This window comes from Corylus avellana, chromosome 2 (genome assembly GCF_965113065.1).
Source record: "Corylus avellana chromosome 2, dhCorAvel1.hap1.2, whole genome shotgun sequence".
Lineage (NCBI taxonomy): Eukaryota > Viridiplantae > Streptophyta > Magnoliopsida > Fagales > Betulaceae > Corylus > Corylus avellana.
In genome coordinates, this window is record NC_142491.1 from 38,142,952 (window position 1) to 38,164,249 (window position 21,298).

At 38.5% G+C, this 21,298-nt stretch overlaps 3 protein-coding genes and 1 pseudogene across 4 annotated transcripts; 1 reads left to right on the forward strand and 3 right to left on the reverse strand.

Annotated features, from left to right (window-relative positions):
• Nucleotides 1-1,046: 1,046 nt before the first annotated feature.
• LOC132162519 (ARM repeat superfamily protein) lies at nt 1,047-4,194 on the reverse strand. The gene is made up of 2 exons (XM_059572754.2): nt 1,819-4,194; nt 1,047-1,670 (listed from the first exon to the last, which is right to left on the reverse strand). Exons 1-2 carry the CDS (start codon nt 3,868-3,870, stop codon nt 1,248-1,250), a joined length of 2,475 nt encoding a protein of 824 aa, XP_059428737.2. The 5' UTR covers nt 3,871-4,194; the 3' UTR covers nt 1,047-1,247.
• Nucleotides 4,195-5,620: 1,426 nt separating this feature from the next.
• On the reverse strand, nt 5,621-8,975 carry LOC132168197 (P-loop containing nucleoside triphosphate hydrolases superfamily protein). The gene is made up of 2 exons (XM_059579317.2): nt 7,951-8,975; nt 5,621-5,978 (listed from the first exon to the last, which is right to left on the reverse strand). The coding sequence occupies exon 1, from the start codon at nt 8,810-8,812 to the stop codon at nt 7,958-7,960; it is 855 nt and encodes a 284-aa protein (XP_059435300.1). The 5' UTR covers nt 8,813-8,975; the 3' UTR covers nt 5,621-5,978; nt 7,951-7,957.
• A 1,763-nt stretch (nt 8,976-10,738) lies between these two features.
• LOC132182307 (BTB/POZ and MATH domain-containing protein 2) lies at nt 10,739-16,181 on the forward strand. 2 transcript variants are annotated; one of them, XM_088513277.1, is made up of 5 exons: nt 10,950-11,450; nt 12,587-12,657; nt 12,738-13,086; nt 14,828-15,104; nt 15,861-16,181. In XM_088513277.1, the coding sequence occupies exons 3-5, from the start codon at nt 13,027-13,029 to the stop codon at nt 16,040-16,042; spliced, it is 519 nt and encodes a 172-aa protein (XP_088369403.1). In that variant the 5' UTR covers nt 10,950-11,450; nt 12,587-12,657; nt 12,738-13,026; the 3' UTR covers nt 16,043-16,181. The 2 variants fall into 2 exon arrangements, with proteins under 2 accessions (XP_059451498.2, XP_088369403.1); XM_059595515.2 differs by lacking the exon at nt 12,587-12,657 and having other exon boundaries at nt 10,739-11,450.
• Nucleotides 16,182-18,008: 1,827 nt separating this feature from the next.
• LOC132179799 (putative CCR4-associated factor 1 homolog 9 pseudogene) lies at nt 18,009-18,983 on the reverse strand (annotated as a pseudogene).
• Between the last annotated feature and the right edge of the window lie 2,315 nt (nt 18,984-21,298).

Sequence of the window (21,298 nt, forward strand, 5' to 3'; positions counted from 1 at the left end):
TAGATATACTATGGAATGTTAGGTATGCTAAATTGTTATCTGGTTTGATGAGTGTGAGATAGATAATAGATCCATTGGTATGGAATGCATAAAAAAAAAAAAAATGTTGAGGTCAGGGCCTCCAAGGCCAATCTAAATCCTAAAAAGCCACACGACCAAACTAACCTCAGAATCTTTTAAAGTTTGGTCTAATTCACTTGATGGCCTAAATTCAATTTGAACAATTTATTTTCCCTTCATGCAGTGCTGTTGACCATTTTAAGAAGCAATTTGTTTATCTTGAGGAACATTATAGAAAAGGTGGTACTGTTACACCACCTGAGAGCTAGGCAGCATGCATCATTACCCAGGTGCTTTTATTTTAGCAAGTATTTTAGTTGTGCTACTATGTTGAGCTGCCTGCTTTCCATATTTTTTACATTGTCTAGTCTGCTGATGAAAGGGTAGTGCTGCAGGGCATGTGTGTTATATTCGGATAACTCAGCACAGTCTGCATCAGAGAAACTGAGAAGCCTCACATGGACAGGAGTTGTGGGATCCCTATGCCACGGCTTCCTCTACAAGTTCCTCCAAGTATCCAAGGTGTGTATTTTGTATCTGATTACTTATGATTTACATCTTTTTGTTATGATTTCCTTGTTCTCTATCGTTTGAGTATAATGGTGTTATCCAAGTGTGTGAACTAATTAATATTTTGGCAACACTCTACATTCTAGTTCTCCCATGGTTGACAAATGCTTGTTAGTACATGGTGTAGTATTAACTCATGGTGTAGCCTTAGGTTATCTTTGTCTGTCCTTGTGCTGTGTGACTCATGTATTTATCATTCAATGGCCATTCATAACAATGTGTTCTTATAGAGTGCCGATTCGCCTTTGTTTGTTTACTTTGATTGGTTCCTCCTTACTGGCAGGGGTTAACAAAATATTTAGGCTGGTTCAAGTCTCTGCTAAAAGAAGGAACCGAATGTCTTTTTGAATTGTTATTAAATCCTGCCTGAATGAGCAAGTTATATTAATAGTCTGGAGGAGAAAATTCCAAATATTTTGTAACAGGAGATTTTCAACCAATAGCAGATTCAATTATTGACATAACTTAAGACAATTACATCCGCATCCTTATTACTTAGATAAAAAGAATCTCCTCCAATGTTTATGTGTGCGTATTTACAAGATAATTTCATCTGCACATGTGAGGTAAGATGGCATTTATTTTGATATCAATATCCAGTACCTCATGTGATTTCATCATTCCGCCAGCAACTTCAAAGCAGTATCAACCAGTGAGTGGATTGTTGTGTTGTGCCGGCTAACTCCAACGGTACCAGAGAAAATATTGAAGCTTTCAAGCTCTGCTGTGGTCTCCAAGACAGCCTCCAGCACCTCCTCCATTCCCAGATCCTTGAAAATACCTACATTTGTCACCTTGTCTCTCATCATCCATATCGCCAACTCTATGGTAAACCTCCTTATTCTTGGAATTTGAATTGGTGGGTATTGGTGTTTCCTCAAAATATGGATTAATTCATTAGCCAATTCAGCTTCAGTAATTCCAGCTTTCTCAAACTTGACGCTCGACTCCTGAGGAGTCATGAATTTAAAAACATGTGCCGCTAGTCCAATCATCACTTCCTGTAGTTTGTTCTCTTCTGACATGATTGCCTTAAGCACCTGCAATAGTAGGGGAAGGGGTTAAAATATAGTCATTATAGTGTTGATGATAGATCGTGAAGCTTGTATTCTGGCGCCTCTTCTGACAACAACATTGGTCGGAAAAGAAAAAAAGTAAAATTTTGTAGTTATTGTATAAAGCACTTACTGTAGGTGTTGCTGCTGTGACTCCCTTTAGGTGGTTGAAGCAATCTGCACCACTGTAGGTGCACAAATTTCTTAAAATTCTTGCCGCATTTACACGAAGCAATGGAACTTCCAGTGCTCCGACAAGCCTTTCGAGTACATCCAGCTTCAAAATACGATAGCAGTTACTTTTACTTTCTAAAGCCAGCATTGATAGTGCTTCTCCAGCGGCAATTCTTACATGATTCTCATTCTCTGGCGTTCCCTCTTTGAAGAAAATGTTAAACAACTCCTTCAGAATTCCACCTGTTCCCCCAATCCTCTCTGTCGCATCCTCTTCCAGCGCGAGACTGGTTAAGATATCTATGCCAAGCTTCTGCAGCATTGAGTGATTCTCTCCGCACCGTAGAAGATCTCTAATGTTGCTGATGGTGAAAACTATCTCGGAAATTTCTCTTCGTAGATGTTTTCCTGTGGCGCCAGATGTGTGTGCCAGCATCTTCACCACTTGCAGGGATCGTTTCACGGTCAGAATCTGAGATGCTGCAACATTTTTATCCTTCAACAACCTTTCTTCAACATGTGTAAAATCTATGATTTTTGGTAGGAGGCCCCTTGTATTTCCAATCTTTCCACAGTTATCATGATCACGTGCAAGTTTCTTCAGAATAACAAGTCCTAAATGATTAAATGTCCAGGATCCATAGTTTGCATGGTCAAAGATGATGTTCTTTTCACCGATTTCGTCGGCTGCACCACTGGTGCTTCTGTTGGTTTGTAGCAGAGATGAGATTGATTCCATAGCACCAGGTATGCCAGCAACCCGGAGGGAGTTTTGCTTTTTGCCTGCTAGTTTTGACAATATCTCTGCAGCTGATCGCCTGATCTCTTCATCTTGTGGGTCTGTCCAATTCAACATCTCAACTAATCTCTCTATCACCAATATATTTATCCCTATTTTTTGGAGGGTGTCATCAGAAAATCGCACATTCAAAGCAAATTGTTGAAGTATTCTAACTCCAATAAGCTGCTCATCAGGGGAATTTGAATCCAAAAAATCCATAGCAAAAGCAACCATATCCATCTTCAAGCCATCGAAAATGCTTCCATTTACACATTTTGAATAGGCATCATAAAAGAACCTTCTAATTGAAATCAAACCTGAAGGTCCCAACTCGCACTCCTTATTCACTTCATCCAACAGTTTATGGCAGGTGACTTTCCACTCCCAGTAAGCTTTCTCCGTCAGAAACAACAGTGCTTCTGCCAATGCCAAGGCATAGAAAATATTCAGAGCAGATTGCCGATTCCTCTTGTCAGTGTCTCCTTTTTGTACCTCACCATAGTTATGCCTGATGAGCTTCATCAATGAGAGGACCACACAGGCTGTTGCAGACAGAAGTTGGAGCCAATAGAGAAGCTTACTGACATTTCTTGAGAGGAAAACCATTTGAGAAAACGGTAGAAGGGGAACATCTGAACTTTTCCATGTCCGAGTTGGCATTCTTCGGTGGTCAGCGAATGCAGGGCTTGCTGGGCCATTTGTCTTTGTCAATTCTCTAGTGTGGTTAACTTGTTTTGGAACCGAAAGAATTGGCCGGAAAATTCCTTTGACACTTCCAATGAGGAGGTGTGAGGTGGATCTCAGGGCCCGGAAGCTGTTGACTCCTGCATCTGCGATTGACCATGTCGCTTGGTGCTGCCATTCAAGTTCATGGCTTCTGCTGAATATGCGAGTCCCCTCAATCAACAAGATGATGGTGATAAACCAGAAGTCGGTTTTATCCAAAGTGATGGCAAACCCACCTAGAAGAACAACTGTTGCCCAGATGAAGCCAAGAGTTCCAAGGCCTGTGGCTGCCTTCTCAAGAACAGCAAGCTGAAGAGCAAAGAGAGTAAGCTTCTTTTCCGGTGCACGAACCGATGGTGTTGGCAGAGAAACAGAATCTGAATTGCTGCTGTCTCTCTTCTCAATCCCACTCTGGGGTTCAAAAATTGTGGTGCCTAAACTGAAGGTCTCACCAATGTGCAGATGAACGCTTGCTTCACCTCCCGCAGAATTCCCACGATCCATGTTGCTGGTCCAATCAATCAGCTTGGAAACTAGCTGTATCTTTCTACCAAATTATTCAACTGGGTTGAACCCTTCAAAGGCAGGCAGCTAATAGCTATGCTAATTATGTGGTTACAAGTGCTAGAGAGAGGTCTTTTTCTTGTGTGTTTAAAGGGTCTCTTTTTTGGTTTGAGCTATGCTGGGAGGAATGAAGAGGTGGTGTTTATAAAGGTGAGGCAGAATGAACTTGGGGAGCACGTTTCTCTTGTGGAGATGAGGAGGAAAGAGTAACGTTAGGTTGCTTTTGTTTCTCTTTCTGCCGCGTTTCTAGAAGTTGGCTGTGTTTTGTACTTTTGTTGGTAAGCACCGCCTAAAACAGAGGATTTGGATGAATTAACCAACACCGACTATTATCACACAAACAAAAGTGAGAAAGCTTTTTTCATTGCCTTTTTTTTTTTTCTGTCCATCTGCTTTTATGTGCACATGGTCATGTCGTGTGAACCCGAGACATATTGTTCGGTTGTTTTAGTTTTCTTTTTATGCAATCTTCTTCAAGACCTTCACTCTTAACTTTTTTTTTTTTTTAATTTGAGTTTTTAAGATAATTAGTGATGTAACAGGTTATCAAAGTACTTGCTAGTTTATGGGGGTGTTTGTTAAACTCCCTCACATTCCCCCACATCCACTACACTATTCACTTCATTTTTTTTCCAAAAAAATATTATTACTTTTATATCAAATCACTCACTTTTTATATCTAATCATTTATTTTTTATTACTATTCAAATAAAAAAATCACTACAAAACAAAATTTTTTACTTCCCAATACCACTTTTTCATTTTTCTATACCAATTATTATTATTATTATTTTCTTTTTTTTTTTTTTTATCCATGAACAGTATCCTGTAAAATGAACAGTGCTGGGGTGCTTAACAAACACCCCCTATAATACATTAAACTGACAATTGGTTTTAGAAGGTGATTGATGATTGACAACTCTCTTTTTCTTTATATCACATCAATAAATTATTCTTATTACTATTCAAACAAAAATTAAAAAAATAAAAAGGAATAAATGTGCATGATTTGGCCTCGTCGCTACGTTATTAAAAGTCCTTAAATGTGTAAAAGTGGTATATTAGTTGGATTTTGGTTTAGCTTGCACGAATGGGTAACAAGAGGGAGTCATTCTTTTGAGTGCACGACGAAGACTTTGAAGTACTAGTTGGCCTCTACCCCCAATTACGCTGCTCTTTGCGTGCTGCCTTCACCTTGGCGTTAAAGAGGATAAGAAAGAAACATAGAATGATCTGGATCTTTTATCACATAAAAACAGATAGCATTGAATTTGTATTAAATTGCACAATCATTAAACTAACTAACCACTACTCTTTTTCTTTTTCTAAATTCAAATCACACACAGTCCTGGCTCTTTTTTGGATCCACCTACTTCCACCATTAAAAAACATGTACATGTTATATATTTCTTTTCTTTGACTTTTCTTTTACCCTATAACATATTCTTCAAGGTTCCATTTCAGTATTATAAACAAAACTAACGAATAAAAATAACAATTTCATTAGATGGTCATTTTGCACATCAGAAGTTTCCTTAAAAAGTTAATATAGTTGGTCACCTCACCTGTTGGTTTCTTCAACATGTTCTATGCAACGCCTGTGTGTACTGTTGATTTCAGGCCAAGCCTATCTATTGAAGAAAATTAAGAATGTTAATAGACATTGAGCTAAATAAATTAAAACAATGGGTTGTAACAAGTTCTTGCAAATAGGTGCAATATCAAATTGTCACATAAAATCTCTTGCACCTTTCAAAAGCTTCTCCTACTTGTACACGTACCATAATGAAACTGAAAACATCTAAAATGAAAATTTCCTCCTCTTTTTTTTTTTTTTTTCTCAATATAAAGGAATATTCATATTTGATTAACATTGGGGAATAAATCATCCATTTCTCCTCTCCATTTTTGGCTTCTTCTCATGATTGAGACTTGCACAACTATCATACTAAGCCACCAAAGCCAAATAATAAAAAAAATTAAAATTTAATTCCCATGCCAGCCACTGAATTTGCAAGTTCCTCTTCATACAGCCATAATCATTATACCTACAAGAAAAACACAAACAATAAGAAAAATATATATATATATTCAGAAACAACTGCAAAACGTCAAGACAAGTCGAGAAATGATGAATTTTTAAGCACTGCTATGCTCCTTAAACGTGTCGTGACATTAGAATTGGCCCATACCCGTAAAGATCATGCAAAAGGTTTCTTGGTCAAGCTACATGACATAAAATTTAATGCATGCCAAGCGTTTGAGGGAATGTTCTAGAGGCTACCACAAGTCCCAATGGTTCCACAAATTTAACTCCCATTCATTTAGGACCATCAAACTATACCCCTAATAATAAGTGAGAATCTCATTTGTATAAAGCAATCAAGAGATCCCTCCATAAATTATATAAAGGGTAGGCTTTAAGGACAGTGTAAAAAGCTGGCATCTATCAAAGTAAGAAGAGTGTTCTGTCCTCTTCATCTTTCAGTATTCTTCTCTCTAGAGCTCTCTTTCTTTAGAGTCAGGCTGAGTTAGTCGAATATAAAGTGGAGAACGGAAAATTCCAAACCCGGGAAATAAGGAACAGTTTATATAGATCTAAAAGCACAACATGTGGCAACAAGAAAAACTTTGTTTCTCTCTTGTGTGTCTCTGGGACAACTAAGAATTTATCACACTCTCCATCAATTCATCTCTTTCTTTCTTCTTTGACCTTTGGACTTCAAAGAAAATAAAAAAGATGGTGAGCCTTGAAGATTTGAAGGCGATTGTCCTGCCCTAAAGGGGTCCTTCAACAAAATCCAGGATGAGAACAGAGCTACAACTGAAAAGGAAGACATGCTAGATTAGTTGCTGTGCAGTGGAGGATAGAACTGATCAAGAGACAAGAAATCCTGACAACACCACTACCAACCTAAAACTGATTGACATTCCCTTGTGCGGACATGTCAAAAATAAAAAATAAAAAAACTGATTGACATTGATTAATTATGATGGTCCGGCACCGCAATGTGGTTTTGAATGCCGCGAAACTGATGCCTCTCTGGTCGAGAGTTGATTCTGTGTGTCAGCAGTCCGACAAAGCCCAACCAAACTTATGTCAATTAAAACCCCAATAATTTTCCTTTCCCTTTTTGAAAACTTAGCAGTTGGCCAATCCTAGCCTCTCTCTTCAGACCCTTGCACTCCATCAACTACCACATCTGCAGTCAAACCCAAACCCAACACCTGCACCCTACACCAGCCATATTAGCCCTGAACCCACGTATCCCAACCTTGACCAGCCACACATGGACTAGGACCAAAGCCCGTGATCACCACCAAGCCACTAGCCCACTATGAAACCACCCCACCGAGACCCAAAACAACCCGTCACAATCAACAAAACTCTCAAACCATCCCTATCCACCATGAAAGCACCACTTGCAGCCGTCAAACCCCAAGACCACTACTGGTTGACGATCCAAACACCCCAAAAGCTGCCAATCATCAGCTTGAACCCTACAAACACATCCAACAGTCTCTGTGTCAATCCTTCTGGCTCAATTCTCCGGAGAACACTGACTGAGTAAAACATTGAACTGAGGAAGGACACAATCACGAACTATTAATGCTTGGATCCGCCACCCAACTGCCGTATGTGTTCCTTCTCACTTTTTCTCTTGTTTTTTACTCTCTTCTTTCTCTTGATTTTCTATTTTTCGGGTTTTAATTGGGATCCAGAATGAGGTTAAAGGCCTTAACGAGCAAAGCTAGAAGGTCTAATGGGCGACTTTTGTTTTTACCTGCATAAAAAACACCTCGCTGCACATAATGTGATAGGCCGAATGGCTACTTGAGCTCTTAAGGGACTCCCATCCAGCACAGCAATCCATATACTCCAGCCAACAAGCATAACTCACAACCACACCACCCTAAACCCTAAATTCCACTCACTAACCTCCAAAACATAACTCCTACTCAAATCAAACAACAAAACCACAGTTTCATGTCACTCAAAACCTCACACAAATAGCATACCTCGCCGCTATATCACAGCGCCACGCTGCCGCACCTTCGCCTTCTCGGCGTCGATGATCGCCTCCACAAGCCGCACCGCCCTCTCGAGCTCCCCGTCCCTGTTCACCACCACGTAGTCGAAGTTCCTCACGTGCGTCACCTCCTCTCTCGCCGTGGCGATCCGAACCAGCAGCTCCTCCCGGCTCTCCGTCCGCCTCTCCACCAGCCTCTCAACCATCGCCGCCTCGCTCTCCGCCATCACGAACACGAACACCGCCGAGTTCCCCAAAATCCTCCTCAGCGTTCTGGCGCCCTGGATATCCACTCTCAAAACGACGTCGCACCCCCTCGCCATGTACTCCCGCACCTGCCGCCTCGGAATTCCCTTGTACTCGCCGTACACCAGCGCGTACTCCAACAACTCGTCATTCTGCACCATTCTGAGGAACTCTTCCTTGGACACGAAGTAGTAGTCCTCGCCGTCGACCTCGCCGGGTCGCCTGGCCCGGCTCGTGGCAGTGACGACGAAGTGAAGGTTTTGACGGACCTCTCTCAGCCGTTTGATGACGGCGTCCTTGCCGACCCCGCTGGGCCCGCTGATCACCACGATTAACGGGCCCGGGCTCGGCGTGATGGGCTCGGAGCTGAACGCGGAGCCCAGCGAGGTCTCCAGGGCCCGGACGAGCTCGGCCCGGTCGGCCTTGTCGACGGAAGGGATGGGGACGGAGGGCGGGCGTGACATTTGGGACATAGGAGAGGAGAGGCGAAGAGGGGCGTAGGAGATATTTGGGAGGAAAATGTTTTTGGGACAGGGGTAGGAGAGAGGATTAGGGAATCTCAAGGGGAAGAGAGACGTGGAGGAGGAAAGGAGTCTGCGGAACATGGAGGGTGGTGGTGAGTGCACTATAAAGAGGTGGGGTGGCGGAGCATGGAATCGGAACCTTGAGAGGGAGTGGGAGGATCTGAGTGAGTGAGGGGGTTTTTTGGTGTTTTGGATTTCGAATTTGGATTGGGGGTTTTGGTGTTTTGGGTGAGACCCCCACAATATGACGCTCTGTGACCAACGGTATGCCACGATAACCCTTTCCAATTGTACATTCTTCTTTTTTTTTCTTTTTTTTTTTCCTCTCTTTTTAAAGATGATTCTTTCTAGCCTTTTGTGGTTTTTTAAATTGTAATATATTTGATCTAAACCCATACGCGGATTAGTAGACTAATTTCTCAAATCAAGAATCATGAAGAAATGTTTTAAAGAGGTAATTCATTCGGTTGGGACTACGCTTAATGAAACGAAAATTATTAGTTCGAATTTTCATCTCACCTCTTGTACAAACATATCCAAAAAAATAAAATCATAAAGAAATGCGATTAGCAAGTGATAACATGATAACACCAGTAACACATAAAAAAAGTTATTTTATAGTATTGAATTATTAAGTTAGTTCATTTAAGTTAGTTCATTTCAGTTCTCTCTGTTCTCTCTCTTCAAAAACCCATAGTTTTCCTCCTACGGTCCTCATGAGAGGAGGGAGCCTTGGCTCCTTCCTCTTCCTCCTCCTCTCCCTCATGCCCTCTTCCTCTTCCTTTTCCTCTTCATATCCTTCTCACCTCTTTTGAGGTCAAACTCATCTCTTTGGAGGCCCTATCTGCCTTTTTGGAAGCTCTATCTTACACTTTAGTTGTTTTTTCTTCTTCCAATAATCGCATCGCTCACTCCTCCACTGTAAATCCATCGTTCACCGGCGTCATCGGCGGCTCCCAACAACAAATCGGCTCCCTTCTTGGAAATTTTGGGTTTGATTTTTTCAAAATCAGATCTATGCTTTTCAGGAAGTCATCACCATGCACACACCCCTCCACTGTGTTCCTGGGTGCCGTCGCTTCTGTCTGCCACCAGAACCGCCCTCATACAACGTCCACGCGCTGGAGCGTGACTAACACACGCCAGCGAGTTGATCTCACTCGCAGGCGCGTGCAGCTCACACGCCACCTTCTCAGGTGCTACACCTCCAGTGCTCCGCCTTATCGACCTTTGCCTCTGCCTCCGATGCACCTCCATCGTTCGATGCAACTTGTGTCTAGTTTGTTCTGGGTTTTATTTTTTGTTGTTTTTTGTTGTCTCTGTACTGATAGGCTTTGAATCGTTCTCCATTAGTGTCTTTTTTTGTTTTTGTTGTGGCTATCCTTCGGGTGTGTTGCAACGGTTCTCTTGGGTGCATCATTTATGGTGCATCTTTACAAACCATCTTTATTGATGGTCAATTTTCTTGGTCTTCGTACCAAGAAAGCATAGGCCCACATCATTTATTTGATGCATTACCCCCTTTTTTTTTCTTTTTTTTTTTTACTCATTCTAATGGGGTCGTTTTGGGGCTTATTGTTGGGTTGCCCAATCCTTTGTTGTTGTTAGTTGTTCTCTTGTTTTATCTAAAAATAAAAAAAAAAGTTTATGGGTTAAATACTTTTGACCTAATGTGGTTTAATAACTTTATTTTTTATTCTTTTAGTTAAGTTTTCAATTTGTATAGTATAATTTACCCCGAGTATGACTAAAAGTAAAGACGGTACTTTAATCAATTTCCCGTTAAAAAAGTAAACAAAAATCCGCTTTGGCTATTCTTATTTTGTCCGCCTCTCTTTTTTTACACTTTTTGAACGGAAATATCATATATGTTTTTGGTCATAACCTGTCATCATAATTACATTAATTCATAATTATATACATAAAATAAAATAAAATAATGTTGCTTAGTAAACTGGTAAAGGAAGAAATGAAAAGAAAAAGACAGTAACTTTATAAGGATCCGTGTCTGCAGAGTCCCCTTGCAAATTGCTCTAAACAATTTGGAGCATTTTGTTGGATGGATATCCTAATTTCCAAGCCAGCCCTCTACTCCGTTAAATAAATATAAATATATATATGTATAGATAGGATAGGAGTCAGGAGATATCATCAACCCACTGACACACAACACGAAAGTCGAGAATTATCAAAATTGAAATTTACGCTCTCTAGCTAACGCAAATTTTTGTTTTTGTTTTTGTTTGTGTTTTTTTTGTTTCGAAAAATCAAAATTCAAAACCGGACTCGCAGCTCAGTTGATGGGCACAATCGAACCACGAAGAGAATTCGTGGCTACCAAACCCACCTCGGCATCGTCGTCAACGGGCACCGCCTCGACCTCGCACTCCGAGACCGTGAATGGGACGCACGAATTCAAGATCAAGGGCTACTCCCTGGCCAAGGGCATGGGGATCGGCAGGTACATCACCTCCGAAACCTTCGCCGTGGGGGGATACGCCTGGGCGATCTACTTCTACCCGGACGGCAAGAGCGCCGAGGACAACGCCGCATACGTCTCGCTCTTCGTCGCGCTCGCCAGCGAGGGCACCGACGTCCGGGCGCTCTTCGAGCTCTCGCTCCTGGACCAGAGCGGCAGGGACAACCACAAGGTCCACAGCCATTTCAATCGCAGGCTCGACGGCGGGCCCTACGCCCTCAAGTATCGAGGGAGCATGTGGTACGTTTGATTTTGATGAAAGGGTTCTTGGAAGTGCTTTTCTTCATTCCTGCTATTCTCGAATTTATCACTTTCTTTGGGGTTTTTCTTTTTCTTTCTTTTTTTTTTTTTTTTTGTGGGTTTCTGCAATTCAAGTTTCTTGTTGATTGATGACATGGGTTCTGAAAGTGCTTTTCTTTATTGGTGTTATGGTCGAATTTTTCTTTTATTGGTTTCTTTGGGTTTTTTGGTTGATGCAATTGCAATATCTTGTTGATTGATGAAATGGGTATTAAGTTTGGTTGTTGGCTTTTGCATTAATAGACCAAGAAATGTGACTGAGAAAGGAAAAAAAAATGAATGAACGTGGTTCATTTGAGTTCTTGATTTTCTTTATTAAACTAAATTACTCTCAAGTGTCTCTAAGTATCAACGGTTACAGGTTCAAAAGGATTTATGTTAAATAGAATTTTGTATTCAAGAGTTTGACATTTCACCTCATTCATGGCCATTTTGGTTTGAAAATTTTGCTTGTTCCAGAATTAGGATATCGTGAACTCTGTATAAATAAGTAATAGATAAATAAAACAAAATGAAGTAAAAAAATATTTGTATGGTAGCTAGTTTCAATAATCGAGAGTGACAAGCACTGGAATTGAAAGACAAAATAGTGGACAGATAAATGAAATTCCAATAGAGGGTTGAGGATTGGAAACCAAGGGGGCCATTGTATTATTATCTTGGATGAAATGCTAAAATTCGAGGAATCTGTCCTTAGATGAAGTTAATGGGCTGGATATATAGATTCTATGAGCTACTGCATGCTGAATTTTTTGGAGGGTGCCACAGTTTGTGGGCTTGAAGGACTTAGGGGCACCTGAAGATTTGGAACTCAAAATATAGGAGCCACTCCTAGACCAGCAGAATCAGATGAACGAGCTAAAAGTACTATCCTCTTTATGATATTTAGTTTTTGGTAAGTGCTCTCCAATAAGTCCTCAGGCATAATAGATGCTCTCAACTTTGCATATGTGTCCATGCATTAATTCTTATGTTCACCAAAAGTAGATCGCGACGACATTTGTAGTGACCTGTTAACTGTATAAGAAAGCAGCATCTACTGAGGGTAATGCATTAATATTCTGTCGGACTTGCAGAATCTCTTGGAGCAAATTGTTCTGTTCATCTTGTCATCGTGGGCAATACCAGTCTGGTATCCCTATTCTTGGTACAAATTTTCGTTAGTTTCACAAAAATTTCACTGGTTGTCAAACAGAATTAAATAGGTTCTGCTGTTGGATTTTGCAGGGGTTACAAACGCTTCTTCAAGAGAACTCTTCTGGAGACATCAGACTACCTCAAAGATGATTGTCTCATAATTCACTGTTGTGTTGGTGTCGTTAGGTCGCACACAGAGGGGCCTAAGATTTACTCTATAGCAGTTTCACCATCTGATATTGGTCAGCATTTTGGGAAGCTTTTAGAAAGTGGAAAGGGAGCTGATGTGACTTTTGAAGTTGATGGGGAAATATTTGCCACTCACAAGTTAGTGCTTGCAGCACGCTCGCCTGTGTTCAGGGCACAACTTTTTGGTCCAATGAAGGATCAAAACAGTCAGTCCATTAAAGTTGAAGATATGATGGCTCCAGTTTTTAAGGTCTCTCTCTCTCTCTCTCTCTAACCTCATGTTCATTTTACACTTATCAATTAACAATAGATCAGCCATCTAGCATAAATCAGATTGTTCAGAAGCAAATGTGGTTACTAGTTGTCAACCTAATAGGACAAGCCTAATTGGTTTTGTTGTCCCTACTTATCATGTAGATAACCACATTCATTTTGTGGTTGTTTCTTTTTGTTCTTTTTTCCCGCAATATTTGTAATTGTATCATTATAACACAAATGCTATGCACTTTGTTCTATTCTCTAAAATTGGTGGTACGTATGCTAATCAAGTCAATTATGGGAAGGCAGTAAGAGAACTGATCATTCTTAGTCGCAAAATATTTTGACATGCAATCGTTTTTTCTTATTGCTTATTTACTATTTGGTGCATATGTGTTTGTTGTTCTCAAACAACCGTCTGTCCTAATTTGCTTAGTTTTTATGATTTTCTTGATTTTATTTCTCTTTCTAGTTAGGTGTTTCTCTTATATACTTCTTGTATATCTGGATTGTGCCTTTTCATTTTTAACAATATTTTGATTACTTATGAAAAAAAAAAAATCACTATAAGGGGATGGGTGGGAACAAAGTAATCGGGATGTGCACAAAAGGGTACTTGAAAAATAAAAGGAAGAGGAAGGAGAAAAAAAAAATTCTTACTGTAGAAAAAATCAATAAAACCCACAAAGGAGCATGAATCTGCCAAAGAAGGTTGGACTAAAATCCCTGATAACAAGGCTCAAGAAATCCCATTATAATGCCCTTAACGTGGTGCTCTTTTTCCTGAAACACCCTGCCGTATCTCAACTTTTCCGCATTTTTGTTGAGCATCAAACGGCCTGGAAACGACCTAAGCATTATGTGTGAATCACGAATGCCATTGTGGGAGGTTCCAGGAAAACTAGTTTCATATGTTGTGTTGTGTTTTTTCTTGCTGCTGAAACCATGAAATTTATGAAATAATTTGTTTATATGTTTATTCTGTATTTAATGAAAGCATTGTGCAAATTTTTATGGACAATATTTGCGTACAGATGTTTTGGTGATGAATGCACATGTTCTAAAACTTCGTCTAGCTTCTGTTCTTCAGAGTTTATAATGATGAGTTATTTATCTAGTATGAGATTGTCTTCAGCAATTCAGCATGTTGTAAGGTTCTTAGGAAGAGGTACCTTTGTTCGTTATTTGCCTTGTTTGGTGAGTAATTGCAATTCCATACAGGAGGATTACATACATATACATGAATATACATCTGGAATTTTCTTCTAAGGCGCTTATCCTGTATGGCAATCTTGATGCTTCTCTTCCTGACTGTTATATTTGCATTAGTCCATAACTTGTACAAGTTGGTGGCAGTTAGAAGGGAATTAGATGAGTCTTTATTGTTTGTGAAACTCCAATTGGACACAGGATTTCATGGCTCCATTTACCTTACTGAAAATGGAAATGGAGTTGGAGCAAAGATAAAGCAGATCAAAGTGATAAGATGCCTGACTCTGCTTCCGTTTTACCCCCTCATGCACTCATGTTTCACCATATATGTGACCAAGCATATTATCTTTTAAGTTAGCACTGGTAACTAATTGTTTTCCATAGGGTTCTGCCTGTAAGCTAAAAAACATTTGGATGGTTTCCATAAAGGTTCAGTTGATTCTCTAAAGTATTCCAATGAAAATAGAAAAGCTTGCCTGAAAATGATTGTTCTCTTTTATTTGTGGGTTGAATGCTTGCAGGTGTTACTTCATTTCATATACTGGGATGCCCTACCAGACATGCAAGAGCTTTTTGGTCTAAACTCTACATGGGCTTCTACTTCGATGGCTCAACATCTGCTCGCAGCAGCAGACCTATATGCCCTTGATAGGCTCAGATTGCTCTGTGAGGCTAAACTTTGTGAGAATGTTGCCATAAACACTGTTGCAACAACACTGGCCTTGGCGGAGCAGCACCATTGCTTCCAACTGAAAAATGTTTGTCTCAGATTCATTTCGTTGCCTGAAAATTTAAGAGGTAGACTTTTCAGCACAACCTCTCGTCCAACATGCTGTTCCATAGTTCTATAGGAAATGACATGTTGAGATCTAGATTTAACTAATTAAACCATATAGGCTCCTCACATTAAAATATTTTGGAAATCAAGGTCAGTGCCCGACATGTAAGCAAGAGAAGCCTTATACTACATTTTGCATGGGCAATATGGTTCTAGAAGCAGAGGTTCCTGTATAAGGACATGTTATGAGATTGGGTAGCGATGTTTGATACTCTCTGTTCTGCTGTAATTATTATCACTTGTTCTTTTAGTTGGTTGGCATCTACAAAAGCATTCTGTGTATGCAAGTTATTTGACACCTGTTTTTTACTATATTCCCTCATTTATTTCGTGAATGTGGGTTCTGTTGTGGGGAATTTTGTGCATGGTGTATTAAAAATTAAAATTGTAAGAAATTGGCCTTGAACAACAGCCAATGTTTTGAATGTCATATACAAAGTTGGTCAAGTGTTAGCCATCTGATAATGTGACATGACTTTCAAATCTTTCAATTGTTGTTTTGACTACCATTTTAACTGCCATATGCTAGAAACCAGGCGATAAGAGATTAGGTTCTTATTACTCAAAACGAACATCTCTGATCATTCATGATTGAACTTCAGGAAACAGTTGTGCTTGGGGATTAATTTAGTCAGTTTTTTCATATGTTTTCATTGTTTACCCCGTTTTCTTTATGAATACATAGTTTGTGACATATGGTGAATTTATGTTTTCAGCTGTGATGCAAACAGAAGGGTTTGAATATTTGAAGGAAAGCTGCCCATCTGTCCTCGCGGAATTATTGCAATATGTGGCCAAGATTGGCAAGCATTCTGCCAAGGCTCTTGCCTATCATAATGAGTCCTACCTAGATGGGAGTGATGTGAATGGAAGGCGGGTGAAACCAAGGTTATACTGATCTAGGATTGACTGTTAGGACAACCTTTTGCTGCAAGAATAAGAAAAGATTTTGTTAGAATCATGCCATTTTCGGATTGTAGTAACAATTACTGATTTCTGTGGGAAAATAAATAAATAAATTTGATATTAGTGGTTCATTTGGTTGTTGGGTAATATTGTGTAATATATAGGTCGAGTAGTTTTCTGCCATATATTCTGTGCGCGGTCACAATGCGGTTGAGAATGTTGTAGCTGCAGCTCTCTGATCAGATACTATTTATAGGACATAAATTTACCCCAAACTGAAAATCTCTGATCAGATACTATTGTAGTGAAAAGGAAGAGTTAAAACAGCTGTTAAGTATATTAAAAAAAACACATGTTTGAAGGACACTTGGCGATTCATTAGATTAGTTGAAGGAAATTTCCACCAACCAATCTAATAAATTGCCTACGGTCATTTTGACATGTGAAAAGGAATATTGGGGAGGAAAAGGAATATTGGAGTGGTGGTCTTCTGGTTTGGGAGGAAGGGGGGAGGTGTTTCTGTGTTTGGTTTCATGCGAAATTTGGGTTGAGCTTTGTGGCTTGATTTTTTTTTTTTTTATTATTATTATTTTTGGGTTTCTTTCTTTTGACAGAAAATGGGTATTGAAATAAGTTTTTGGGTTTAAATTTCTATTGAGGGTTTTTTCTCTGTTGACCGGCCTAGGTTGGTGTTCTTGAAGATTTGGGTTGTTCGTAAATTGAACCCAGTTTTGAGGTCCAGTCTTCTCCACTTTTAGCATGCTCTTCTTCATCATCCATTGCAAGATTTAAAACTGTAACGCAGCTTTTTCCAATGCCCACTTTAACAGCTTCAATGGTAATTTATCAGAACGTGTATCAAAGAGAGAAGAGAGATGAACAGTTGTGTTTGGGTGAGAGACTCTTGGACTCTGTATTTGGGTGAGAAAAAGAGCTTTTCCAGTCAAAAAGTGCTGCAAATATGCAGCCAATGCTGCATATATCTATTGCTAGTGTTGAGCGCATATATACATGTATCATATTTGGAGGGAAAGGAACGACATTAGGCATGGAAATCAGGTGCATACTGAGGAGCAAATTATTCATCTAATTAATTTGTTGGGAATTGAAGTTCGATCCAGAATCATGTGTAGAAGATCGAGGATTTCCGAGAAACAAAGATAATGAAGAGGTTTATAGTAGATGGAATTTGCTGGAGATCGAGCATACTTGGTGTTTTGAGTGTTTTCTTCTTGTTTTTAGTGGTTGTCTGTTTTCTGGTATAGCAGTAAGCCTCGGTGTTTCTGTTGATTTGTGTTGGTTTTGGTTTGTAAAACAACATGCGTTGGATTAAACTAAAACATTACTTAAACAAAAACAAAGCAACTCCAAACTATATTATATAATCACAAGAAATAGGGCTGGTGAAGAACTGATTAATAATAATAAGAGTAATAGAACAGCAAACCATATATATCCTAACAGTAGCAATTAATGTTGTTCCTCTCTTCGTCTCCTCAGGAGCCTTGTCAATCTAATCAAAGGCAACAGCCTTTGCTTTACCTTCTTTGGTACTTAATAACACCAATCTAATTGTTTTAGTAACCCCAAAATCTCAGATGATTCTAATATTAATACTAAAGTGATCAGACATATAAAAGTTCACTAATAAACCTCTGCAATTGCAGCAGTTAGATCAACATGCCCGATGGTTCCCACATTTACATGGGGCTTTCTGTAATAGAAACATCAAGGAAAGCACAATTATAATTCAGGTTGCTAAACCGGCCTAACAGATATAAAAATTCGAGGAAATGAATTAGAGCTTCCACATCCTGCTCAAATTACTGCCAAAGCATTGCTATGTTTCAATAATAAACTCAATACTAAAACTTGTTCCATTTCAACAACCAAAAAAATCAGATTTACAATAGTTGTGAAGAATCCTATACATTGTCTTCTGTCTAAGAGAGGAAACCTCAAATTGAATATAACATGCCGTCGCTGACCGAGACAAACATAGATCTTCGGTAGAACTGTTGATTGCATCCTCCGGTTTGGTAGAACTGATTCCATCCTCTTAGAAATTGGAAACCGTTGCTTTTTGGTGCAGCCAAACTCCCAACGTCAATTTCTAGACTGTATAAAATCAACCGAAAATTTATCCAAGCCCTACCGAAGAAATAAAGGTCCTTTAATTTTATCATGGTCTGCAAGGTTAGCAGACTATCAGAACCCGCCTGATGAGTTTTCCCAGCTACACGGAGAACCCCAAGAGTGTGCGCTACCTTCTCCAAACCCCCATACAGCCCATCACACGACTTGATCATGTGTTTGATATCAAACACCTTGTACCCAAAGAAGTATACCACCAAACGCATAAACTCCATGAGGTCAGACGGCAGTTCTCGCCGAGTCAAGATTTTGATTAAGTAGCCAAAATCATATGCGCCGTGGAATGTGACCCAAGCGATTTTCGAATTCCGCAACAGGCCAGAGTTGAAGAGTAGCCTCCCAAACTCGTTACAATCGATACCCTTTTCTCGGTTTTTGATGAAATCAATTCCCTGCCGCTCCAGTAATTGAATGGACTCCGAATTGTGAAGATCGTTTTTCTTGTCGAAGCCTTTGAAGTTGAACTCCCACACATAGCAAGAGTCCCCGTTGGGATCCGAGAGAGCGAGACCCAACTGGATGATCTTAGTGGCATCCACGTTGCGCTTCATCTGCAGGTAATTCTCAGCAGGAGAGAGAAGGGAGTGGTGGCGGCTGGCAGCAGGGAAGACAATGCCGGGGAACTCAGTGTCGAAGGCGGCGAAACGATGATGGGGGAGACGCTGGAGAGCTCTTGTGATTTCGGAGAATTCCTGCTTGAGGTTGTCTTGCCAGACTTCACGAACCACCATCGGAGGAGGAGCCATTTCAATTTGCACGCCTAGCTTGGACCGAAACAGATTAAGTTGACTTGTAATTGTATCATTTCCCCCGAGTTTCTATCTTTTATAGGCAAACAAATACCACCGCCTTAGGATTTCTAGCTTAAGGCGGTGGCATTTATTTATTTAATTATTTTTTTTTTTTTAGAAAAAGGCGTTGGGCATTTATTTATTTAATTATTATTATTTTTTTAGAAAAAGGCGTTGGGATTTGCCTAAGGACCAAATATATAATTTTTTAATATATATATATATATATATATATATATATATATTGGGTTGCAATAATGTTTTATATGATTTGTAACTCAATATAAACTTCGGCTCCGTTTACTTCGACGTAAAATAGTTTCAAGAAAATGATGTCGGCATTTTACGGTGTTTATTTCGACGTAAAATAGTGGTTAACGAAAAATATTTTCCTTTCGATCGAAAATTCTTTTTAAATTTTTGGAAAATGGTTTACAGTTTTGAAAACCGTGAACCATTTTCTGACTGTGAGCATCTTGACCTTGCCAAGACCCACCTAGAACCTCGCCGGGACTTGACCCAGACTCACCTAGGACCGCCCCAGGACCTGGCCGGGACCTGACCGGACTTAAGATTGAGCTTCAGTTTTATATGATGATCCCCTACATTTTAATGTACTAATTGTGTTGTTGTTGATGATCCCCTACATTTGAACTTCAGTTTTAATGTACTTTGTATAAAAATAAAAAAAAAAATTAACTTTGAAATGGAACCTACTAGTTGAGTAGAGGCATATTTTTAATATTATTGGTCTCATACAAATAAAACTCATAATTATAAACATTGCGGAAAAAAATACAAGCAAAATATACAAATAAAATTTTATCAATGCAAAATAAAACAAAATCTTTTCACTCAATTGGTGTGATACCTATTATGTTTCAATATAAATTATACAATTAAACTCATAATTATGAACGTTTGAAAAATATATATATATATATATATATATATATACATAGTAAAATATATAAAATCTTTTTTATGAAGACAAAATAAAATAAAATCTTTCACTACCCTTTTTTCTTTTTTAAAAAATACCAAAAACAAAAGGACCAAAAATAAATATTATTGCTTCAAACATTTTTTTCATTTTTTATTTTTTAGATTATAAATTACAAAAGAAGGCAAAAGTTTGACTTTTGTTGGGCAAAATAGTTGGGCCTTTAGCATTTCCCCAATAATGAAATAAAATTTTGCCTTATATTTCTTTCAAAAGCCGAAAAAATCACTTTTCGAAAATGCATGAAAGTTGAAAATTTGACAAATCACACAATCGAAAAAAAAAAAAAAAAACTATAAAATATTCAAATGAAAAAAAAAAAATGAAAAAAAAAACCTAACTAACAATTTTAATAAACAAAACATAAACATATTCAAATTCAAATCCGTGTTTATTACATAGAACCTTTCTCGTAAAACTAACGTGCATAAAAATAATGAATTCATAGCTACAAAAAATCTATACATAAAAACACAAACATACATCAAATTACAAAATTTAGATTAAATAGAAACCTTTATGTGAATCAACATCAAATTCAACCTCCACAAAATCACAAAAAAAAAAAAAAAGACTGGTGTCACAAATTCAATTTTATATTTACAAAATTGTATTTGTAAATATAAAATCACATTAATAACTTTGTATTGTTGTTTTACAATTTTTTTTAAACACAAAGATACATCCAAGCAATGAAACTTGTCACACACACACACACACATATATATATATAATTAGTCAAATAGTCAAATAATTTTTTTTTTTAAAACAAGAATTAGTCAAATAGTTAGTTGATAGTCTTGTTGGGTGAATGTTTAATAATTATAAAATTATCGTATCTAGTATATCTAAATAAATAAATAAAGTGTTAATGATTAATGACAATTGTGAGAAAGCCCAAAAAAAAAAAAGAGGAAAGAGAATGGATAATATTTTTCACACTTTTATTCCATTTATATTGACGTGTCAATGTGGTAGGGTCTAAATGTGTAATAGCTAATTAGATTTTTTTTTTTTTTTTAACAAAGGCTTTTACACATTTTAATGTACTAACTGTGCTGTTGCATATATATATATATATATATATATATATATATATATATATGTTATGTTATGCTCTCGAGCCTAGGGCATTGGTTGAACATATTGCTCCACGCAAACCAAATTCTGTGTTTTTGCTTTGGAAGACAATTAGAAAGCTTAATATCTCTCTATGCACTGTTGCATAAGCTCCGAGCAGAATGCACAAAATTCACTGGAAGTTCTTTTCAATTGCTCTTAACAACCCAGTTACTCGTCT